A 24,337-nucleotide genomic window follows, 5' to 3' on the forward strand; every position below is an offset into this window, starting at 1 on the left:
GAGGTGGAAACGGTTCCTTCGGTGAGTCACGAAACCCAAAATGCCGGTGAGCCGCCGGTGCCCGGCGGGAAGGCGATGCCTGCCGCGTTTCTGCCGTATCGGGAAAGAGAGGCTTGTCGCACACCAGCTTGTGCGTGCCCGTGGGCCGCTGCCGCCGTTCCCCCGCGGGAACGCAGAGCCGCACCGGCGGCCTCGCGGGGCTCCCCGGAACAAAGAGGGGCTGGGGCTGCCGGCTCGCCCACCGCCGCCTTCTCCGGCCGCCCGGAGACGGCGGGCTGTAGCCCGGTGTCCGCGGCGCTGGCACACGGAGCCCTTTACCGGCGTGTGGAGCGTGTGCTGCTCCCGCGTTGCCTTGAGAAAAGCGGAGGAGAAACGTGAGGCCGTTTAAAATGTTCCGTGCGCTTAGTGTATGCGGTCAAGCAACACCCTTGGCTGTGTCTCTCGATTTCTCACAGCATGTGTGTTGTTCTTCCATATTCATCACCAGCTACGTAGCTTGTTCCTAAAATACTTGTATGCTTTGAAGTGATGAAATTCGGAACTTTCTAGAGAAATCCTCAGATTCGTGTATGAGGTCTTGTCTGGTTTTGCTTTGAAAACACTTGCAGATAGCGCTGTGTGAGTGGAAAGTTTCTGGGCTTTTCATTGTTACCACTAATGTTATTCAAGCAAATCCATGCGCTTGTTTGTGTTTCAGCTTCTCGCATCTATTGCTTCTACAAGCTGGGACCTGCAGAAAACTGTATTGCAGTTATTTGAAACTTGCGAAGCTGAGCTCTGTCCTGGAGGTTCTTTAATCTAAAAAGTGTTACCGAAAACTGTACGATGGGGATGGATCGCTGGGGTGGACCACAGAAGGAACTATGTTATCTGCTCAATGTGTGATTAACATCAGTGGAGTTTAGATGCATGCAGAGGAAAGATTATTGCCTAATAACCCTCTAGCAAACTTATTCTGAATTATAAGACCTGTTTAAAACAGAAGCCATTGTTCTGCACAGCCCTGTAGGCTTATCCTGCATATCTGGTGATTCACAAGCTGAAAAGTCCCAGTTTGCAATCAAATGGGTAGATGTTCTTTTCCTGTCTTTTCTGCAAAGTTGAGATGTGTGCCATCCTTGGCAATGAGTTCTGGTGAGCGTGATCTGTAACATCTACAAATGCAGAAGAGGGTCTGTCTAAAAAGAGGTGTTATAGACTGGAATAAAAGCAGGTCTCGACATTACTGAGCTTAGAATTTATTTAAAACTAACAAGTTACCAGATTTGAAAGGTGTATGTTATTCTGGACAAGACTGTAGGCAGCAGTTTATTTTTATATCAATGGCAGAATTTTATATGGGAAGGCTTGGGGCTCTCCTTCGAGTAGTTCAGATCTAATACTTCCATTTTGTAAGAATTCTTAAAAAAAACCCAAACAAACAACAAACCTGCACTCATTTGCATGACACAAGCTCACTTCAATAGGAACTTGGAGAAGGTAGAAAGAAAGGAGAAATCAAGCCCTTTCTGGATTCCAGTAACAACAAGTTGTGGGGATAGAAATGAAGTAAGCTAAACTAAAAAATAAGTGGAAGGTGAAAAATACTTTCACTGTTTAGTTGCTTATGGACTGTTTACTCATTAATCAATAATGCACATGGAGATATTTTCTTGCTGTTTCCTTACAAGTTTTAAAGGTTCTGGGATGTCTTCCTACTGCAGTTTCAGTTTCCTATTGCTGACATATTCTTCCACTGGGGTAGGTTGTTGTTTTTTCTTCCCCCCAGTCAGTGTTGATGCTTATTGCTGCTTAAATCTCTGCAGCTCTTATGAACAGGTTCAGATGGCGTGGATTCGAACAGGTTCTGCTGTGGGGGTCCATCCTGAAACAATGACAGTCGGCAGCATACACAGCAGGAGTTGTTTATCATGCAAAGACAATCTGCTTGAGGGTAGGATGGTAGATCGAGGAGAATGCTACCACGTAGCCTTTTGTATTGTGCACATCTGTTATTCATGGAAATTTAACAAGTGATTGGTTTTGTGTGGGGGCTGGTTATTTTTCTTCACTAGGCTGACAGGATAGCTTTGCCTGGAGTACTGTGATAATAGGGCCATTGCTTGGATTCCTGTGGTACACTGAACTGGCAGTAAACTTTAGCTGCTTTCTTCTTTGTCTTTCTAACACTGTGACTTTTCTCCTGATACATTGAAGAAGGCAATAGAGCCCCACAGTATTATTATCGTTATTAACTTGGATATTCTATTTATCTGTTATGCTAAAAGAATTAATAATTTTCATGGGACCTTGTTGCTTGTTTTCCAGGAGCAGGTAAATAGTACTGCAGCAGACCAGGTTTCTCCTTTAAAATGAAGTAACATTTATCTAAGACATAGGGCATCTGTTCTGTCTGTATCGGCTACTTCTGATGCATTTGTGTCCATAGGGTCTGTGCGTGTGGTGGGGAGTGTTTGTTGTTGTATGACCCCATTCTCTACTGGGATGTGTGGGAGTGCTATAAACATGATTTTCCTTGTCACTACAGTCTTGGAACCAGGCATGAGGTCAGCTGTGGAATGATGCTTCCCAGTAGAAGAGCAAGAGTGGATTCTGGGCAGTGTAAGGAAATATAGATGGGGGAAAGAGGCAGTGTTCCTGTCATGAAAACTCTGTATTAACAGTAACTCTCGAGTAAAATTGCCCTCACTTGTTTTAAGTGGAAGAGATTTCTGGTGATCAGATTCTTCTGTTTGCCTGAAATTGTAAAGTTTGATTTATTCATTTTCCATTCATATATTCAAATTCAATTTGACCTGCATAAAATGGAGATGCTCTGAAGTCTCCTCTAAAGTGTAGTGTTCAGGTCGTAAGATGCATGCACTGCATTTGTTTGTTTTAGTCTCAGGTGTATATACTTTGCTACTTTGAATATCAAGCAACCACATGGCTTTTCATATGTTTGTATGCCTGATTTAATGACTTCTGTTGATAGTGCTCAAGCCACATCAGAGGGAGCGAGAACACTAGACCTTTGTTTCCTCCCTTTTGTGCTGTTTTGCATTTTGCTTTCACTGGCTGGTATCTCTGGGAGGGAAGTCTTTTGTTCCTTTCACTCTATCCTAATTTCTCTTCTTCCACAGTCCTATTGCAGTGCTGCTACTCCACTTTCTGTTTTTTTGGGGGGATCCCTCCCTTGAAAGAGACTGTGAGTATACCTACATGGTATGATAAATTCTTGGCTGCCTAAAATGATGACTGCCTATGAACAGCTTGTTTATGCCTAGGCTGAAATAGGAGGAGGGAGCTCAGAGGCAGATGGTATTGCTAGTCTGTACCAGACTGTCAGAGATGAATCTGAGCCACTAACTTGACTTTTATCCCCTTGTTAGAAGCAGAGAGAACACTCTTGCATGTTGGTAGTAGCTCGATGTGTACTGAGGAGGAGAGTTAATGTAGCAGGACTCCAGCTCCCAAGCCAAAAACAGTGGGTGTGCAAGTCTGTAGCAGGGATAATTTAAAATATAACTGACTAAGCCTGTGGGGCTTTTTATTCACCTTGGTGATGTTTGTCTTTTGGCTTTGCTGCTTCTCCTAAGGGAAACTAAAATACTAACACCTTAAAAGAGTCTTCCATCTTGCCAAAGAAGTAAAAGTGCTATATGAAAACAGAGCCCCATAACTCCCTGGCATGGGGGAGGAAAGGGTACAAAGCTTGCAGGGCTGTGTATTGTTCTCTCAGTAAAGAGAAATGGGTGTAGTATGTGGAGGCTCTTGAACTTAGGGTGGGAAGGAGTGAGGAAGATAGGTGACAGATGCACTTGACTTTAGCTATAGAAGATGCAAAATATGAAGCTCTTCAAAGTGAAAATTTCTTGGACCTCTCCTGTTTGCTGCAGATTAAGCCGAGAATCCAATCAAACTTAAATCCAGAGTGTTGCCTAGTCCTCTTGCTTGGAGAGAAGGACCATTGTCAGATTTTTATACTTAATAGATAGCTGTTGTGTTAATTACTATAGCCCTTGAGGTGACTTGGAGTACCTCTGCTGTTGCTAACATGGAAACAACTGTAGTATAAAATTTCTTGCCAGATACTCATTCCTGTATGTGACTATTGTTGATTTCCTCTTTTTTTTCTTCCCTCCTTTCTTCAGAGCTGGATGTAGGTGGGTTGCTGAGTTTAGTCAGACTTCGGTTTTGATTAATCTAGAATTGATGAACAAAGTTTGGATCAGAGTTGCTGGTTTGACAAGTTGGTGGACTGCAGAGACATGTGGTTTACAGAAGTAGAGCTAGACTTGTCAAAGGGGATGACCATCATATTACTGTTCTTTTGTTTGACTGGAACAAAGCTCTTCAGGAACAGGATTCAGGAGGTCAGTGTAGTGACTCAGAAAGGAGTAACATCCTCTAAAAGAGGAATGGAGCTGCTAATCCCCATATGACTAGAGATGTGCTTCTGCTTTGCCTAAAACCATTGGACTCCTGACATCTGCTGCCAAAAATAGCAATTCAACTTTGCTATTTCACCAGCATTGCTCATATTGTTAGTTTCAGTCTTAACAATAAATCATGAAGCAGCTTCTTCTACATATATCTCCTCTTTTTCCACCTAAATCCTCTCTGGTGAGAAGTTTGAGGAAGACAGTCTTTCAATTATGTACCAAGGTATGCATAATGAAGTGCTGGGGTTCAGCAGATGTGGACTGGTGAGAGTTACAGCTGTGGTGTTGGGAAAGTAATTTTCATCAGCACATCCAGTAAATGTGTTCAAAGAGTTGCCTATATCCCTGAAGGCCGATAAACTGTACCATTCTGCTTGCCCTATATTTGAATTAAGATTGGATTTACAGTCTGTAGTTTGACAAAGATCCATTTATGTTAAAAATTATATGTCAGGAATTCAGTATTCTTGGTTAGAATCTTGTTTTGCTTTGCACAGGCTCTTAGCTCAATTGTTTTTCTTCAAAGCTCAGTATTTTAAACTTTTTAAGACTTTCTAGTTTACAGATATTTGACTGGCTCTACTAATCTGTAGAATTTCAATGAAGTCTAAATTTATTGTATAGATAACATGAAGATCTGTCTTTTAGCCTCTTTATTCACATTTTCTGCTGTTGATGGGAAAATGGGAGACAGACAGTTTTAAGTAACTGCTGGCATTTTAAGCAGCATGATGTTTAGTTAAATCTTTGCATTGTTGAAATGAGAAATACTGCTGTTCATGGGTTCTTTCTGATCACACCTGCTGTCAGTACAGTCAAAGCTAAGTCTATTAATTTGCTAGGAACATTCTCAGGAAGAAGTTGGTTGGGATATAGCATAAAGGTGTTTGACTAACAGCTAAGTCTTCTGCCCTACAAACCAGAAATGGGAATGCCCTTTTTTTTACCCAGGCATATCCTCCCCCACTTGTTTCCCTAAAACAGAATAGGTAAATGGCAGTCCTCTTTTTTTTTTTCCTTTCTTTCCCTTAGACACAAGCATGCACAAACACTTCTGTTTAATAATATCAGTAAAACATGCTTATGTATGTAGTAAGTACTGCAGCTTATTTCTGGAACTAGAATAAATGACCTCTTTTTATTTATAGAGGTAGGTAGAGATCCAAGAGACTATGTTGTTATTCTTTAACTCTTAAATGTCAATTAGCCATGATTGGTTAGCTTCAAAGACCAGTGGTTTGACAAAAATCAAAGCACAGTCAAATGGACTGGTTGTAACTGGCATTTGCAGTGAGTCTTTGAAATTATGCCAGTTGTCAGAAAGCATCCAGGGCAGGTGCTGCTGCACTTGTTGAGGGAAGGCAGCCAGGAGCTGAGTCTGATAACCAGGCAGGCAGAAGGAGCCCTGCTGAGGCTTTGAAGGAGAGATGTTTTGGGGAGGTCTCCACTGAGGCTGTTTCTAGGTTGCTTCTTCACAACAGAACTTATTGGCTAGCTTGCCTTGGAGCAAGCTAAGCTCCTGGAAGTTGGGGAGTGTGCTCTGACAGCTGTTATGGTTTATCTTTTTGAATGTTCTACCCTTTGATATTTGAATGATTACAACTAGCCTTAGAAGTTACTAGAAAAATGCTAACAGTTGAAAGTACATGGAGTCAGAGCATTCCTTGTAGTAGGTCAGTTCTGATTATCTTCCCCACACTGATGGAGGACACTATCTGCTTGTTCTTGCTTTGGAATGAAAAGCTCTGTGTCACTCATTGATTTCATGTTTGTTTGTTTTTTTTCCTCTCCCATTTGGCTGGCACATATTCCAGGTTATGTGTTATCCATGAATTTGGCTTTAAAGAAACTTTGTTAATTTGGGTAAAGTTCACTCAGTGCTTTAATTATAATTCTTCTTTGTATCAGTTTAGTTTTTGAGTACATCTAAAAAATTAAGCTATGCAGATCAGGAAACCTGAATTGATTGTTACTTCCTAGTCCTTCAGTGAAGGAAGATTAGATTCAAGGACCAGAGAACAGAGCTTTTGGGGGTGGGGGGGATGGGGTGTTATATTTCTTTGGTTTTATTGTGATGGCCTTCATCCTTGATACTTATGTATTAAAACTAATTTTATAATATAAAACTTAGCTGAATTTCTGCACCCATAAAATTACCTCTGGATTGGAATAAGTTCAGATCGCATGTTTTATTTTTTTACTAGGAATGGTGTTGAAGGAGAGGAGTTACTGGGGAGGGGCACAAAGGGAGATGATGGGGAAAATTCAGGTAGTGAGTTGGGGTTTGATCTGCCTTATGGTGCACAGAATCTGTTATTACTTCCTCGTTTGAAACTTTAATCCTGTCTCTCATTGTGGACTCACAAGAGCAGGATACCTATGGCAGGTATGTGCTTATGTGAATATGGTACAGAGGATTATTTTTGGATGAAAGCAGAAATTTCCACCTTCCAAACCACCTGGTGAAAAGCAGGGAATGAGGCACTGAAGTCAGATAACAGCAAATACAAATTTGCTCTCCTGTTTGCTCCTTGACTCTTCTCTGATGCAAGCCACAGTGCAAATATTTCCCAACACCTGATACTGACGTTTTTGGAGACCTCCTCAGGTCAAGTGCACTGGATTTCATAAACGATTAAAGTTATAAAGGGTTATCAAAGGGAAATGAGGTGGCTGCTTAATTTGGGATTAGAAAAAATACTTCTTGGCTCATTTTATGGAAGGGGCAACTTGAGACTACAGACTTGGGGTGGCAATTGGAATGGGTTTACTTGTTGCTGTTGTATGAGCTGAAGCCTTTTAAATAGGTATAGATACAGAAATTTTGTCTTAAACCAGACCTTTCAAAATCCCGAAAGGCAGGGTGGAAATTACTGAGACATGAACTTGCCTTTTAGGAGGCAAAACTTTAGAGCTGGCAGAAACCTAATGAGCCATCAAATGTCTGTATCTAATAGGAGATTTCTTCCAGCAGATATGTATTCAGTTTAAAGAGAATTAGACACAGTGTAATGAACTTCCAAGCAAGAAGGTTATGTTTAAACCAGGCTGCTGAAGTATTAGTCTTTTGTAGTGGGAACCTTGCTAGCCTAATTTCATATTCATGTAAAACAAAAGTATGCCATTTGTTTTTATAGTTTTTACACCACCCTGTAGTGAACCGCCCCCCGTATAATTCTGGAGGGTTAAAATGGTCTTAAAATAGGCTTCAGAATGTACTGGTTATAATGAATAGAGTCTCTTGTTTGCTGTTGTGCAACATTTTGTGATCCTTTCTCAGACACTGTTAATGTCCTTACTGTAAGCCAATGAGCTTATACTGAAAAGAAGGATGGTAGCAGATTGTAGCACTTTGTTTTGTTCACAGGAAAGAAAATGCAAAGTTTGTCTACAAACCTTGTTCTTAATACACATTACTTCCTGAAAAGCCTTTCTGTGTCTGTGGTGATTCACTAAAGGGGCTGTAATCTGAGAAAACTATTTGCGGGAGTGATTCTTTCATGTGAGTGGTTTTATGTAACACAGACTGTGGGATTGCCAGGTTCCTTTGAAAGTAGTTCAGCAGCATTTAGAAACCTGGAAAAGGAAATATTTAATTTCCCTGTTAATTTAGGATTTTTTTTTTACCTCTAGTTCACAAATAGGCAGTGTCAGGATATCAGTTCTATCTCAGGTTCCACATGCTACTGTTCCTGTTTGCTGCCTAGGAGAGCTGTTATAACTGTTATAGTAGCATGCCATTAGGCAATGTTAGCAGATAGCCTGGATTTTAAAAGCAGCATCTCCTACTATCAGATTGATGCTTCTGGCTGTGGTGCAGTATCCCAGTGGAAGAGGATGGGAGAAAGGCTTTCCCTGCTGCTGCCCAGATGTTTTCTGGTTAAATGCCCCCAGACTTATGAGCCACCTGCTCTTACGGAAGAAAAATTTCTCTAAATCTGTGCAGGCAAATGACTTACTATAGTAACTGCTGCCTGCTGTGGGTGCTGAATTTTGCTTAAGATGATAGATAGGAAGTGAATGTTACCATTGTCATATAGGTTGCTAAAGGGCATCTTATATCCCAGTTACAAGCATTGTTGGGCTGAGCCTGAGTGCTACATCAACAGCTTATTTGAAAAGGCATGCAGGAAACTTTATTTTCTTGAATGTGTTCTTAATTTGTATTTCTACTTTTTTCCCCTAAGTAGGTTCCTAATTATGAAAAATACTGATTTCTTTTATCAGATATAGGTCAAGTTCTAGTTCTGGCTGTGCAGACTGAAGAAACAACTGCCCTCCATCCCCTGGTCTGCTGGTTGAATGCTTATGTGACATTTCCCTAACCTGTTCTGGTCAATAGTTGACTTAGGAAAGATCTACTATACAAACAATTTCAAGCTAATTGATTCATTTTTGGCTGAAATGTGCCCCCAAGCAGCTCTGTTAATGAAACTGTCAGAGGGGGGCATTGAACCACAGAGGATTGCACTCCTAAGCTGTAGAAGGAGATAGAGGTGTGGTGCCTTTACACACTAACCATTCATACTAACTGAAGGACTGTTGTGCATATATACGTCTAACTTATGTAACTACACTGTGTGTTTGTATTCAGATTGACACAGTTATCTCTCTCCTATCTCTTTCAAGTTCCTGTAACAGAAATAGATGAATCAAGCCTGCTTTTTTTGTTTTCCTCACTTCAAAAAGTGATCTCCTCTTGAGCCAGAGTGCTGATAGAGCTGACTTGTATGGACTTGGTTGTGTTAAATTTTCTGTGCTGTTGATAATTGACTAATGAATCAAATGGAATATATTTTTCATTTGAATGTGATTTCTGTTAGAGCTTGAAAGTGGAACAAAAGACTTCTTTTGATCATATTTAATTTTATATTATTATTATTTACTAGCAAAATGTCTGCAGTGTTTAGTCTATGTACTATATGGTACTGTTTCATTTGAAAAAGAATGTCAATCCTGGCTAGATCTGATTTGCTACACTGACAAATGGTGTGGATGCTGTGTTTTCTAATGAATGTAAGAAAGCTGTCTTTCCTATCTGCCCACAAAAACTTCTAGTTTTCAGAACTTGGATCTGTCTTTTAAAGGCCTATATATATTCTTCATGTTAACTTTCTGTGCTGATTTAAAAAGCTGTTTGTTTATAGCTATTAGTATCTTAAGAGTGCCCCAACTACCAAAGAAAGTAAGTCCATATTGTTTGGTGTGGTGGATTATATAAATTTTTCAATAATGGACAAATAACAGCAAGATCCACCAGATTACACTGCACTACAGCATGTCTATCCATTGAGCAATTTCTATGTTGGGTAAAATAAAGTACTTGAGAGATTTAGTTCAAAACTATGTGCAAGCAGACAGATGAAATGGAAGACAATTCAGGTCTTTTAAGTATTAGACTAACATCTAAGATGCTCTAAATAGAAGCTAAGAAAATACATCAACAATTACTTTAATTTGACATAAATTCTTTTTCTTTGCTGCTCAGTAAGCATTAAGACAAATGTTGATTTCATCTCTTTAGGATTGACCAGATATTAATATATGTGCACGCATGCGTGCACACACACCCCTAATCACTTCAGGATACATGGTTTATCTATGTACTGTAAAATTTTTTTTGTGTACTATCTATTCACCAAGTTTTCCTTTTTCCCCAAGGTGATTTTAAATATAGCTTTCAAAACTTTAGGCACAATTAAAAAATAGTAGGAAGAAAAGATATTATTAATGTTTGAGGATTGGATTAGTACATACTTCTGAGATTAACTGTGTCTTAATCAGCCATTGGATAGTTGGCTGAAAACATTCATATCACCCCAGGAAAGAGGGGCTATCCTCTGCAAGCATGTAAAAACAGTGGGCCTAAACAAGAGGGAAGCACAAAGCTGAGAAAAGCTGCTACAAGATTTATGAACTCTATCTGAACAAAAATAAACTTCTGAAGATGATAAAAAAACTGAAGGCATCTGTTGTCTTTAACAGATATTAGGCTTTTTTATAGAAATAACTAGAGAAAGGCATCTTAATGCAGGAGATATGACAGTACCATTTGTCCAAAAGGTGGACAAGATCCTAGAATTCTAGACCCCAAAAGTGTGTGTCTGTCCATCTGTTTCTACCATACCCACCTTGTAAGCTGTATGAACCTGATGCAGTCATAAGAAATGAATGGCTTTTTTTATTCAGAAGCTCAACCAAGTCTTTTTGCCTTACAAATGGGGACTTGGAGGAGGGCAGGGTAAAGAAGAAAAATTCTTGAATGCAGGTGATACTTCTCTGAACACACTTACTAGAATCTGCTGTGTTTGGCCTGCCTTGAGCATAACCTGAAGAATCTTAACCAATTCATTAATGTGCTATGAAAGATGGCATGGTTCTTTGTTTTACACTGATGGAGCTTCATGAGATAATTTCCTTTCATTCTTTTTCATCCTTTAATGGGTAAAAATACCATTATTTGCTTGTATGTCCTGTAAGAGAGAACATGAGTGGCAGTCCTTTCTTCCATTACATTGTGTAATGTGCTGTCCTGCAATGTGTAAATTGCTGAACACAGCTCCCAACTGCAGATTTACTTCCTACAAATGTCAGAGGTATTAGATCAAAGGTATTATTAACTTCTACAGCATCTCAAAAAGCTCTTGATACTTATTGAATGATGCAATGTCTTGATGTCTTGCTACCAAAATTTGTCTCCTGGGCACACTTATACTTTCAACAAACCTTGAAATACTGAAATGTGTAGTAGTAGTGTGCATATACGTGAGAAGTAGCCTTGCAGGAAGATGCAAATAAAAAAAAATTAGATTTCTGAAATTCATTTAACAACTCTTGGAACTTGCAACTCTGTTTCCAACTCTGCAGAGCAGCAGAATGAAACAGAGGGTAAAAAAAAATGCGGTCACATGGAGATCAGCTAGCGCATTCAAATCTGAACAAAATTCCCAAAACTCCAGAGCCATCATCCTGCTGGCTAATTAGGTATTGCTTAAGGGAGAAAAAAAAATGCTGTTGTGTGCTTGTGTTGCCTTTTGAAAACCAGGGAATCATGGTCCTGCTTACTGCTCTAAGTTGGTGCAGATAATGTGTTTTCTCAGAGTTGCTGAGACTACATTTATTTAATCCTTTGTCAAGTAGCTGTGCTCAGCTGACATGTCCTCTCCTAGCAAATACCTTGACATATGTCTATCTGTGTCCCTGCTGTAAAAAGTATGCTTGCCCATTTTGCAGCCATCTAAGTCTCACAAGTGACCCAACCATTTTCCTTCATTCTTTTCACCAGCCACATCTCCTTTTTAAATTATAGTAATTTTTTTCTCAATGCTGCTTTTACGTTAGAATTCACAGAGCCTGCTTCCTAGACATTAGACTAATGGCTTAATGGAAATTAAGCAGAAAACCCAGAGCCTCAAGTGGGCTGTTTCTTCATGTTGATTTGCTTGCTTTAATTTTTCAAATTCTCCTGTTAGGCATAGGATGGCTAAAGGCAAAATGTCAAGCTCTAGCCTGGATGCTTTGACCTGCAAACAGACTAGTGATTCTGAGGAACAAATGGCATGACTGGTATTCAGGGTGGTCTTGACTTAAGCCAGTGTTAGTGTAGCTGAAATACTTTGGGACCTTTACAGCCATCATCAGTGTTTGCAGCAACAGGCCTGTGTGAAACTGAGATGTTCTGGCTTGTGAAATACTGTTAGAAATTTTGGTATCTAAATGACTGTTAAGGAAGCACATGGTACTGGACAGCAGAGCTTCAAAGGATAAACTATAATGCATATGAAAGAGAATTAAACCTTAAATGCAGCCAATTAATATGTTCTCAGTTGGGTAGAGGAGGGGAAACAACACTCAAAAATGTTCCCTTGGGTTCTAATCTGTGAAGTGACTCTTTTTCAGGGTAAGTAGACAGAAATACATTTTAGGAAAGGCTGAGTCTTAGACTCAGAATGTTGTCAGGCTTCCACAGCCAATTAAGTTGTAACTGGCAATGATAAGATCTCAAAGAGGGTTGGGAACAAAGCCCCAGAATGCAAATGCCTTTTAGAACATCTTGCCTTGAGAAAATGGACAGGTTCTCTGACAAAGCACTAGTGCATCCTTCATGGAGTTGCCCGGAAGTACTGTAAGAAAATTTCCATTATTGGTAACTTGGCGCTTTTGTGTCTGGATTCTTGTGGGGTTTGAAAATGGAAAATAGCTGTTAGGACTCGGGTATAGTTAGTGAAATGTGTAGTCCTAGGCATCTTTGAGCAACTGAGCTCATTTAAGGCTGTATACAGTCTGTCTAATTGGGAAGGAAGGTGGCAATACAAACTGTACTTTTTCATGTTAAAATTGCCAAGAAATAATTTAAAAAACCCAAACTGTTTCTCTAGGTGACTTTCTGTGATTGTTGTATCTCATCGCTAAATTAAAGCGACAATACTATCTTAAGCTTTCTAATCCATGAGGTTGTGACACGGTTGCTTGCAAGGACATGCAAATAGTCAAATGAATCCATTCCCTTTCTGTTGTTCCTTTCAAACTTGCCCAAGTGATTTTCTGAGGGGACCATATTTTGAACATTTCTCTGGGCACTTATTTAAGTAACTCACTTTCTCCTTTTGATGCTATGTTTCCAGGATGCCAAGTGCACGACTTTGGAGATTTGAATTTCACTCAAGTTCCAAATGACGAACTGTACAACAACCTGATTTTATATCCGCGGTCAGTGGGTTTAGCCAGCCAGGTATTGGCTGATGCTGTAAGCAGAGCAGTAGCTGCTGGACATAGCTGTGTGACTATAGGAGGTGATCACAGGTGAGCTGAACTAGAAGCAATTAATGGTGCATGCTGCAGGTTGACACTTGGAGTATAAGAATTTAATTAAAAAATAAGGGGGTGGTGGGAACAACTTGGGGTTACTTTCTGGCAATACCATAGGGTAGCAGCATTTTCATTTTATTGCTGGGGCTTTTAGGGTGGAACATAGAAGACAGCTACAAAAATCTGACCCTCTAAGACAGTATGGCTTAGCTCTAGACTGTTCTGCAATCTGCAGACGTACAAATGAGGTTTTCCTATTTGGGGAAGTTAGTGTGATCAGGTCCCGTTAGGAACTGTTGCAGTTTCTTTATTGTTGAATGTTTAGTGATGTCTCTTTTGCCCTTCAACTCTCAGGATGTCAACTTCTAGGATGGGTTTGTAATGTCTGCACACAGACCACTTTGTAATAGATCTTGGAACATGTGAATCTCTTTCCTCTCTTTCACTAACCTTTGATCTGAGAAGTAGTTGAGGAAGGTAGGGCATGTAAGAATGAATTGTGGGGGGAGGTATCATGACCAGAATAAAAAATGGGTGAACAGCAGAATTGATGAATGAGCACACTAGATTTCCTAAGAGATCATTTGGAGTTAGAACAGGTGAAAATGTGGGAAGGGTGATGGAGGGAGAAGAGAGTTCTTTCTCATCTGTCAGTACTAGTATAGTCCTGTAGAGTTGGAGTCTCCTGGAATCATGATAGAGGCATGCCATGCAGTTTGTATGGGATGCACCTTTCATTGTCATTAATGTCTGATGTGTTGAAACATGACAACATTGCTGAGTGAAGTTGCAGAGACTTCCCATTGTCCTTGTAGCTGTTCTGAAGGAGAAATGGTGACTAAAGACTTTGCTACTGTACTTCTAGCTTGGCACTTGGTTCTGTCAGTGGCCATGCACGGCAGTGCCCACACCTCGGTGTCATCTGGGTGGATGCGCATGCTGATATCAACACCCCTCTTACAACTCAGTCTGGAAACCTCCATGGACAACCTCTCTCATTTCTCTTGAGAGAGCTTCAAGATAAAGTAAGTATCTTGCTTGTACAGTTAGCCTACATTGAAACCCTTAGCACATTTTACTTTTTCTGGTGTTAGGTGCTTTCTTACCTGCTGCAAATGCAGGGCTTTTTATCTGAGTACAAGCAGAAATATGTATTATTTGTGTGTGTATACATGCACATATGTATACACACATACAAAAATGTACACACACACCTAGAAACACGAGTGAGAAAAAGCACCCTTGTGGGTTGTACAGTAAGCAAGAGTTCACACAAGCTGTGTGTAGCAGCTGACCACGGTGCCGTTCCTGCATAATGAGTGGCGTTGGTGCAGAGACTGTGCAATGACAGCAATTCTACCAACCAAGTAAAAGAGGGAACCTCCTGCCAGCTGAGCCTGTGAGAGCTCTGCTGAGCTTGCCTCCCGTGACAACTGGTTCTTGCATACCTTGCATGCTGCTTCTGCTTAGTTTGGCTCTTCCCATGTTTTGACAACATTGTGGCCTGACAGGGGCTGTTCCTGATGATCCCTACCTTGCTGCTCTAGTGTTGGGTACACTGGCAAATAATTACAAATCAGAACAGCTGTACTTGCTTACAGGGTGCTTTTAAAGAGATAGTCTTTGTCTTGGAAAGAGGTCACGTTATCAAAAAGAGCTATTTACTGGGGCATATGGAATGTACATGGCCAGTTTTTGCTACTGTCAAGATTCTGAACAGTAGGTTGACCTAAGGCCTACAAATCCTTTTGGCTTAGCTGCAGACTGTATCTCCCTATACAGGTACCTGTAGCACCTACTGGAGACACTACAGTGGCAGCCTGTGCATTGTTAATAGCTGGGGCCTTTGCAGTAGGAATGTAGATATGCCATCTGCTTCTGCTGAAGCTTAGGCTGGAGGGCGGGAGCAAGATCAGAAACTGCAGGTTGAGGATGGATGCTGGAGCTGCAGAAAACCTGACTATTTTATTCTTGTGCTTTGGACTGCTAGTCATTTCTCTTAGATTTTTCTCTCTAATAAATTTTGGGGGTGCTGTGTTGATGAAAGTATGCCTCTTCCAAGTAAGATCTGGCATGTTCAATGTCTTTATGGCTATTGAAGATACCATTGTGTTACTACCTGTTTGTCATAGCAAGATTTCTATCATCTGGTAAAGCTCTTCTGCTTTTCTCCTTCAAATTCTTTTGAATGAATTCCATCCACAAGTCAATACAGTCATTTGGTGGTTTTACCTACTTTCCTCTTTCTCATAATTCTTGTATGGTCTCTACAAACATGCTAGAATTCCCAAAGTAATGCAAAATTAGTGGGGCTTCTTGAAATACTCCCAGGACATGAGAAGGTTAATATAAAAGATTACTGTATTTCTAGTTTCTTGCCCATAAGTTAAAGGGGCTGGTATTTTTTTCTTTTTGGTAACTGCACCCACTTCTGCAGGAGATAGGAAGAGCAATAAAGTTTTGTGAATTTTGGAGCTTACCTAAGATGAACAGTTTATGTCTTGGTGAGAATAGAACAAAGCCAAGTTCTTTGATAGCTGAGGAAGGAGAAGAAAGGCAGAGTAAGATAGGCTGCTTTCCTCTTTTGTCAGTAAGACAAAAGTATCTAATAGGCTTCCTGTGCATACATTGTTGATTTCTGGTCTGCTAGGCTCTGGTTCTTGAGCAGCACAGAAAAAGCTGGTTTTTGCATTGGGTTTTTTTTTTGAGCTACTAAAAGAATACTATGAGCTTTCTGGGGTCAATGGGGGAGCAGGCCTCTTGCCAGCAGCAGTAGTGAAGAAAGAGTAAGCTTAGGCTACACTTAAGAGGTGAGTTAGTCAGGTATGGTGCTGGTTATGACATCTTGTCACAAGCCCACCTAAATTCTAGCAGTCAGGAAGCCTATGCAGAAACATCTGACACAAGCCCCTCAACCTGTATTTGCAGCTATACAAACAGATGTATACTCATTTAGAGGGTTTTCTTACATGTTGTATTCCTGTTCAGAGGGGGGGAAAACAGCATCTATCCTGCTGGTACAAGGCAGCTTCTACAAAGTATAAATTTTTAAACAGCTGTATAGCAGTAGTAGAATGTGCTTCAACAATAGCTTGTCTTGCTATGTATCTAACTTGCTGGAGGGAACCTTTCTGCGTGAAGAGGTGCATGTGGCTCGCTCTCATCCAGTAGAGCAGTTGTGTTGATAATGGGACAAAAAAATTTACTGTCCTTCTTTACTGACTGCTTTGCAAGGATTCTTTTTGCATCCTAAAACTGTCTGCTACCAGCAAGAAGGCTACTCCAGTCCTACACTCTGCTAAGCATAACTTCTTTCTCAAAGTGATAGACAAACTAACTAGTTCCACTTTGCTTCTCAAGGTGGGTTCTGTCTTGTCAAAGGGTACATAGCATAGCAGTGTGAGAGGACAAGAGATTTTTGTGGCAAGCCCTGTTATCTCCTTCCTTCCTTTCAGTCATGCTCTGAAGGGGTTTTTGAGCAACCCCTCCCCACCATGACACATCTGTGTGTATGCTTCTCTGGGTGGACTCCCATAATTCCACCAGACTGTCTCTCTGGGTCACAACATCAGGTCATCAACCTTATAGTCTCAGGAAGGCTAGTTAGCACCTGGCTCCTTGTCTAGATTATTTTGTAGAACACAGAGAAACAACAGCTCCTTTGAGAATAAAAAAAAAAAGAGCAAAATAGCCTGCATGATTACATTTTATCTTCCTGATTCATTGCTGACCTCTAACTGGCACTGCTCTTCCAGCATCTCCAGGCTCCTTGTTGTTCATTCCCTATTGAGAGGACATGACACAGAGATAGCAGTGTAACATATGTGTCTCTTGGTGGCACAATCTGTTTAGACTATTCTTGACCCCATGCCAGCAACTTAGTTTAGCTGCTGTAACTTTCTGTGGGATTGCAGGAGAACTGAGTTAGGGGCAATGTCTTCTTGCTTGGTTAGTTCCTAGCCCATGTCTGCTGTATGATGCTACAAACAGCAGTCCTGGCCCAACATAATGGGGGGAATTGATGTGGCAGCAACTGCTTTAATTAGCACAACTGCCAAGAGCTCCCCGGGGCTGTTTCAAGTCCCTCAGTTTAGGTGTTATCTCATCTGTTTTCAGAATCCCTTATGTATTCAGGGCTAAGGAGCTTGGTCAATGCTCTACTGAATTAAATGTCCCCATGTAGCAGACAACATGAAGTATAGAAGTGATGCATCTGGCTATGAAATAAAGGATTTGGCCAGGTCACTGTAGAACAAACCCTGGTGTTGCATAGTCTGTTCACAGGCTGTCAGCTGCTACTTGTTTGTCCAGTTAGTTTCACAGGAGCACTGCTTGGTGGTACTCCTCATGGCATGGTGGCACTTCAGGGTTTTTAAAAAACCTTCAAAATTAATTTTGTTGTTTTAAGGGAAAATATTTATGAACATGATCCTTTGAGTAGCATTCCTTAAACCAAGCATTAGTATCAGGGCTCCTGGAACCATTCAAACTAAACTCATAAACTGCTATTAATAACTTACCATGAAAATGCCTGCACTTTTTCTGATGCCTTTTTGGCTTTACTATCAGCAACTCCTTTTCTATTGCAACAAAGTAAAAACAGAGCCTACCAAAGGAAGTTAAGGCATTCCGTTTTCTTTATTTAAAGAGGAAGAGGTATAATTAAAAATGGCAGTATTAAATCTGCTAAATCATGGATACTAGAGAGTATCTGACAATATTATCACTAGTGTGCTCAGCTTGTGGTATGGTCATGGGTTTTGCAGATACAGCTTCATTTCTGAGACCCGAGTTATTTTTTCCTAGTGGTCTCCAATTCATTTACCCCTCTTCTGAATTCATGACTACAGAAAAGTTTCAGGTCATTGCCTCAGAGTAACAAATACTATTATTATATGTGCTTATTTAATCCCAATGTAATTAAATATAGCTATGGGTGTGTTAGCCTTTAAAAATAAATCCACATGTTGTAACTAGAATATAATTAGTAATTGAGAAGTGTTAAGAGCAGCCTTCTTCCCGCTTCACAGCTGTGGTGGCTGTAGCCATTTTCAGAGCTGGGAGAGGAAGAAGAGAAATTGGAGTTAAAGAACTCCTAAAATTAGTAGATATTACCAACTGAAGGATTTTAAGTAGTCATGGTATGCAATTAATCACCAAAGCTGAAAAATGATGACCTCATCTTTCACTTGCTGTCTTAGACCTGCTCTCTTCAGTGCTACATTGTAATAAAACAGTATGATGTAGCCCCATGTGGAGGCCCAACTTCTTGTCATGCTCTTTTTTTCTTTAACTTCCCACTTTGAATTTGACCATCTTTAATGTTTTTTCAACAAAGTTTGCATGGCTTTTTTGTGATCCTCCTAAAAAGATACAGTTGTCTTGGTTTTTATTCCACTTAAGTGTGATGTCCTGGGTAAGTTACATAGCATTACCACTAAATGTGCTGTAGAAGTGATCTATATCTGGGTATCTACTTTCTTAACATTCCCCCTTATATTCACTGATGCTAATTACTTATTGCTTGTGAATTTGGGCTTTATTCCTCCTCTTCAAACTGGAAAACATAGAAGAGTTAAAAAAACTTCATCCATTAACATTCAACTCAAGTAAAATGGTACAACAAAGCTAAGGACTGAATAAATCAGGAAGCCAAACTCTCAAGTGAAGGAGTTTCGCTGTTTAGACAGAGAAAGGATGCTATAAATAAATACAAAGTTTTGAGGGAAGCATTAAACACAGTTTTGTGTTATATGTGATTAAAATAACCAAATACCAAACCTTTACTTGCAGGTACCACAACTTCCTGGCTTTTCCTGGCTAAAGCCCTGCCTTTCAGCATCTGATATTGTGTACATTGGTTTGAGGGATGTGGATCCTGCTGAATAGTAAGTTGATGTAGATTAAAGGATTTTTGTAAAGGCTTAAATCATGACCACCTTTCTACATCTGGCTGTTCACAAGGGTTGCTAGATTTAAGCTTAGGCCAGTAATGATTTTTTTTAAACAATTTTATTTTAACAGCTATATTTTGAAGAACTATGATATCCAGTATTTTTCCATGAGAGATATCGATCGCCTTGGAATTCAGAAAGTTATGGAAAGAACATTTGAGCAATTGATGGGCAGGTAACAAACTATTATCTGATTTAAACTACTTTCTCATCCACTTGTTGAACTGTGACAGTGTCTGGTAAATAGTAGAGTCTTAGCACTGACTTTAGTCCTTGACTTCCACATCTTGAAATGGAACCATTTGACAGTGTTTGGCAAAAAGCTAAGAGATAGATCACATTAGTCACTACAGTTGTGGCTGTGTTTTATATGATTTGTTCTGTTTTTTAAGGAATTCTGCATTTTGCTGCAGTTTGACAAGATGTTTGAATCAACTCAGTCTAGGGTATACAGTATACTTTTAAAAACATATGTAGCAACTTGACAGTAACTTGAGTTCAGCTGTTAGTCCATGAGGTAGAAGCATTTGATGGCTTTCTCCTTAGACTATGCGTGTATATGTTGTCCTGATGACAACTGCCACTTTCAGTTCACCTAGTGAAGTTCACCCTTAAGTTTGATACTGGAGTCTTTGCTAACCTTGTTCAAGTTTGGGGAACCAGATCAGGGAGCAAATCATGCTTGTCTAGGGATGCAGGGAGAGGATCAGAGTTAGAAAGGGTAACCTCTCACCCCAGGGTAGGACAAAGCCCTGTAAGCAGAACGAGGACCATGTATCTGTGCTGCATGCTGATGTAACTAAAGGTGTGCTCACCCTTCCTAGCTGCAGCTGGGCCAAGTAAAGAAGTTACTAATCCAGATGCTTCTTTCTACTGAGCATCTGCAGTAAGTTGGAAGTACGAAGTCTACCACTTAAATAGCTCATCTGAGTGACAAGTGGTATCCAATTTATTAAGCTGTCATTGGTTGCCAGACTTCATGTAGTAACTAACATGTTTTAGGTTTGAGATTATCCTTCACTTTTTCATCAACTAGGCTTACATGGCAGAGTTTGGAGGCAGCCTTCAACTATTGACCTAGAAAATGCAGAATGCCCCATTCATCTTGTTGAGCTGTGTATGAAATCCTCAAGCTTGGTGCTTCCTGCATCCCAGATGCCATGCAAATCAATGTTTCAGCCTTTCACCCTGGCTTTCTGTACAAAATGAGAAAAGGCTGGATTATATCATACATTTATCTAGATTTTTCCAACTAAGGAGACAAATACCAGATAGGATGGTTAGAACTAAGGTACTTCAGCCAAATCACACCTGAGTGGATGCTCAGTGAAACTAGAAAGACAAACTTCTGTTTTCCAAATGTGTACTGGGGAAAGTTCTAAGCTAAGAGATGTTTTGGAGTCCAAAGAGAATAAAAAAGTCTTTTCCAAATGTATATAAGACATGGTATAGGACTTAGGGTGGGGCTTTAGCATCATGGAGCACGCTGCTACTTTGCTGATCAGCCTAGACAGTAAGAAATACGTGTAGAAAATATTTAAGGTTCTGACATTTGCTTTTTTTTTTTTGTTTTATTCTGTCTCAGGAGACAGAGACCAATCCATCTGAGTTTTGACATTGATGCTTTTGATCCTTCACTGGCTCCAGCAACTGGGACTCCTGTTCTAGGTGGATTAACTTACAGAGAAGGCATGTACATCACAGAGGAAATACACAACACAGGTAGGAGTTGATCAGCAGTACTGGACTAAGCAAGGACAAGACAAACTACATGAAGCTCATATTGGTTATGTTTTTCCTGTGTAAATAGATAGCAAGATAAATGTAGTCAAAGCTAAGGTGCCTATACAGTCAATTCAACCTTCAGGAAGGGAAAAAAAGTCCCATGGTTGGCAGTACCCCAGGTGTTGGAAGCAGCTTAACCATCAACAATTTCAACTTAGCAAAAGTAAATAAAATACATAATACATTAACTACTAATGTAAAAAATTACTTGGTCATCTTTTATATACTGTCTCCTATTCCTAAACACATGAGGTGAGATATAAAAATGGACACCTGGAATAATAAAAAAAAGGATGCAAACAATTTTAAACAGTTTGAAGTTCCATTATAGGATTCAAGGCTAACAAATCAAGCCTTCACCAAGTATATTTGTCCTGATTTTGGCTGGGATAGAGTTAATTTTCTTCTTAGTAGCTGGTAGAGTGTGTTTTGGATTTAGTGTGAGAATGTTGATAACACACTGATGTCTTCAGTTGTTGCTAAGTAGTGATTATACCAAGTCAGGGATTGTTTAGTCTCCCATGCTCTGCCAGCAAGCATGTACACAAGAAGCTGGGAGGGAGAGCATGGCCAGGACAGCATACCCAAACTGGCCAAAGGCATATTCCATACCATAGACCATCATGCTCAGTATATGAACTGTGGGGAGTTGGTCAGGAGGTGCAGATTGCTGCTTGGGGATAGGTCAGCAGGTAGTGAGCAATTGCGTTGTGCATCACTTGTCTTTTCCTGGGTTTTATTTATCTTTTGTTGTTAGTGGTGTTATAATGATGAAAAGGAACATATTTTTTTATTATTGTTATTGATATATTTACTCTAGTTATTAAACCATTCTTATCTTGACCCATGACTACTTTTACTTTTTTTTAATTCTCTTCCCCAGCCTACTGGGAAGGGACAGGAGTGAGCTAGCAGCTGTGTGGGGCTTAGTTACTGGCTGGGGTTAAACTGTGACAGTACTGCAGTTGGCTCAATATATGAAGACTTTCCTCCTTATGCCATGGAGTTTTTATTTAATGTGTTTAAACAGTTATTCACAGTAAATGAAGGGAAAAAATCAGACAAGAGAGTCAATAGAATCATTAATAGGATGGCAAAAAATACTAGATGAGACTTTTATATCCCCTAATTTTTGGACTGGGAGAAAACAAGATTAAAAACCATTCCTCTTGTCATAAATGGAACATGAAACTTATTTTTCCTGAATGCTGAAAGCATCACTGAGTAAGGTACTGACAATGTAAGAACAAACCAAATTAAAAACACAAACTTGCATCTAAGAATGATAATGTCGTCCCTCACTTGAGAGCCAGTTTTACTTGTCTAAGGGGTAGAGTAGGTCACAAGCTCAAATATCAGACTTGCTGCAATGAATGAAAGGCTGCAGAAGAAACCCTATCAGAGATTTTACTTTTTCATTGTAACAAGCTGTAAATCATTTTCACAGGAATGCTTTCAGCTGTTGACATGGTTGAAGTCAATCCACTGCTGGGAGCTTCTCAAGAGGAGGTGAATGCAACTGCTAGTCTTGCAGTTGATGTGATAGCAACATGCTTTGGGCAGACAAGGGAAGGAGCACACACTGCTTTTGATGAACTCCCAACGCCCAGTTCTCCAGATGAATCTGACAGTGAAGAGCAAGTGAGGATTTAACCAAAGTGTTGGGTACATTGGACATTATAGAGCTCTGCTGAGGCACTTGAGTGGATAGATTGTCAACACTTGGCAAATACTGTTAACTTCTCCATTTTTAAATAAACTAGCTTTTCCACTGATTGGTGGCTACTTTATTACATACCAAGATTTATTCATTTTGTGAAGTATATACAAATGGAGACAATAAAATATTTATTACCTTCTTATTAATCTTACCAGTAGTTCAAGTCTGTATCTGCATTTTCCTTTTACTCCCCTTTTCTCTGTCTCTCTAGTGTCAGTACAGTTCCAGTTGACCATGCTGTCTCATGAGACAGTTCAGTCCTCAGACAGTCAAAGGAAACAGACAGCCCTTCTGGTTCAACAGTGGAAAAACTCAACTCAGTCATGAAGATTCATCTGTTGCGAAAGAACTTGTAGTAGACCACACCTCCTAGGATGGCTAGTTCCAGGATGATGATAATTGACAGCAACAACTTATTAGTGGTAACTCTAGAGTTAAAAAAACAACAAAAAATCCAAGCTAGCTTTTTTCCCCCTGATTATGAAAGCAGATTCTAGGTAATTTGATCACCATCTTACCTTCAGTAAAGTATACTCCCTGTTTCAGCTAGACCACAACATGCTATTTGAATAGCTCTTAACAAGTAGGAAGGGACAAACTCAGTAGTTTCCTACTCATGTTTTCCTGGAAATTCTGCTTAAATCTATTTAAACTGTACCAGTTCTGTTCCTCTTCCCCCCACCCCACATAAGGCAGATAATTCTGTTCTACATGTGCCTACTCATTCACTTAATTAAAGAGGAAAACACCAGTTGAACTCCTGTGCTAAAACCCACATTGTGGTGCTTTTACTTGGAACTATGTAGTTGAAGTAAAACTATAAAATCTCAAAATAATAATGTACTTTTACTATTGAAAATTATACTTTAACAATGGGTATAAAGGAAGTGGTGTTAGGCCAAAAGTACCTACTGGAAATGCACTCCATGAACTGGTTTATAAGGATAATTAAACCATATAGTTAAGAAACTGTAAACACACTTAAGCAGCCATGGCTTTAGTCATCAAAATAGCATATACAGTCAGGCTCAGAGTTTCTCATATGACAGTCTAGCTACTCTAGGGCACTACTATGGGCTAAACAGATTTGTCTGTCATCAGACATCTAACTTGCTTAATTGCTGCAGTGATTCATGGCACAGCTTTTTCCAACCTGAATCACAAGGAGTTGAATCTAAAGTTACCATTAGCAATTCACTGTAACTTATGTCCTCAACACAATTTATCATGTCAAATGGCTAAAGACCCCATATTACCCTAAATGAGTAGCACAAATTCAGTGGTGTTCAACTACCTGTACTCCATTAAGTAATTACTAGAGAGCAGAAGACACAAATTAGCATCTGCACATGGGCACGGATTCTGCTTACACATTCCCTAAAACTTCCTGCAGTTCCAGCTGACACTCTTCATTTTTTGCCTGAAACCAGCAGGCAAAAATGGTACCTGCCAAGTGCTGCTCCAAGTCAGTCACGCTACTCACCGCCTGGACATAGAACGTAGAATCTTGCGACTCTTGCTCAAGTTCTCACTTGTATTCACCAACTAAGAAGAAACAGAAGTTATTTGTCAGTTGAACAAGTATACAGCAACTCTGTAAACATGCATCTGGAAGTAGCTTGTGTTGAAATGTTGCAATTAATAAT

General features: G+C 39.9%; 2 protein-coding genes across 2 annotated transcripts in view; one reads left to right on the forward strand and one right to left on the reverse strand.

The window, feature by feature from the left end:
* Positions 1-40: 40 nt before the first annotated feature.
* Positions 41-22,746, forward strand: ARG2 (arginase 2). The gene is made up of 7 exons (XM_010574275.1): positions 41-374; positions 13,049-13,226; positions 14,098-14,257; positions 19,026-19,120; positions 19,257-19,361; positions 20,772-20,908; positions 22,419-22,746. Exons 1-7 carry the CDS (start codon positions 41-43, stop codon positions 22,622-22,624), a joined length of 1,215 nt encoding a protein of 404 aa, XP_010572577.1. The 3' UTR covers positions 22,625-22,746.
* Positions 22,662-24,337, reverse strand: part of VTI1B (vesicle transport through interaction with t-SNAREs 1B) — an 11,319-nt gene continuing 9,643 nt past the window's right edge. Inside the window, exons 6-7 of the mRNA XM_010574276.1 lie at positions 24,175-24,236; positions 22,662-23,119 (exon numbers count right to left, since the gene is read on the reverse strand). Coding sequence (XP_010572578.1) covers positions 23,023-23,119; positions 24,175-24,236 — 159 coding nt within the window. The 3' untranslated portion in view covers positions 22,662-23,022. The remainder of the gene's footprint in view (positions 23,120-24,174; positions 24,237-24,337) is intronic.

The sequence above is a fragment of the Haliaeetus leucocephalus genome, unplaced genomic scaffold, assembly GCF_000737465.1.
Source record: "Haliaeetus leucocephalus isolate CR32 unplaced genomic scaffold, Haliaeetus_leucocephalus-4.0 Scaffold417, whole genome shotgun sequence".
Classification (NCBI taxonomy): domain Eukaryota; kingdom Metazoa; phylum Chordata; class Aves; order Accipitriformes; family Accipitridae; genus Haliaeetus; species Haliaeetus leucocephalus.

Bases quoted from the DNA above. Each gene is read 5' to 3' on its own strand.
- ARG2 (XM_010574275.1), top strand. From the start codon at position 41: ATGCCGGTGAGCCGCCGGTGCCCGGCGGGAAGGCGATGCCTGCCGCGT. The intron at 14,258-19,025 runs GTAAGTATCTTG...CTTTACTTGCAG, and splicing joins TGAGAGAGCTTCAAGATAAA to GTACCACAACTTCCTGGCTT. The intron at 19,121-19,256 runs GTAAGTTGATGT...TTATTTTAACAG, and splicing joins GATGTGGATCCTGCTGAATA to CTATATTTTGAAGAACTATG.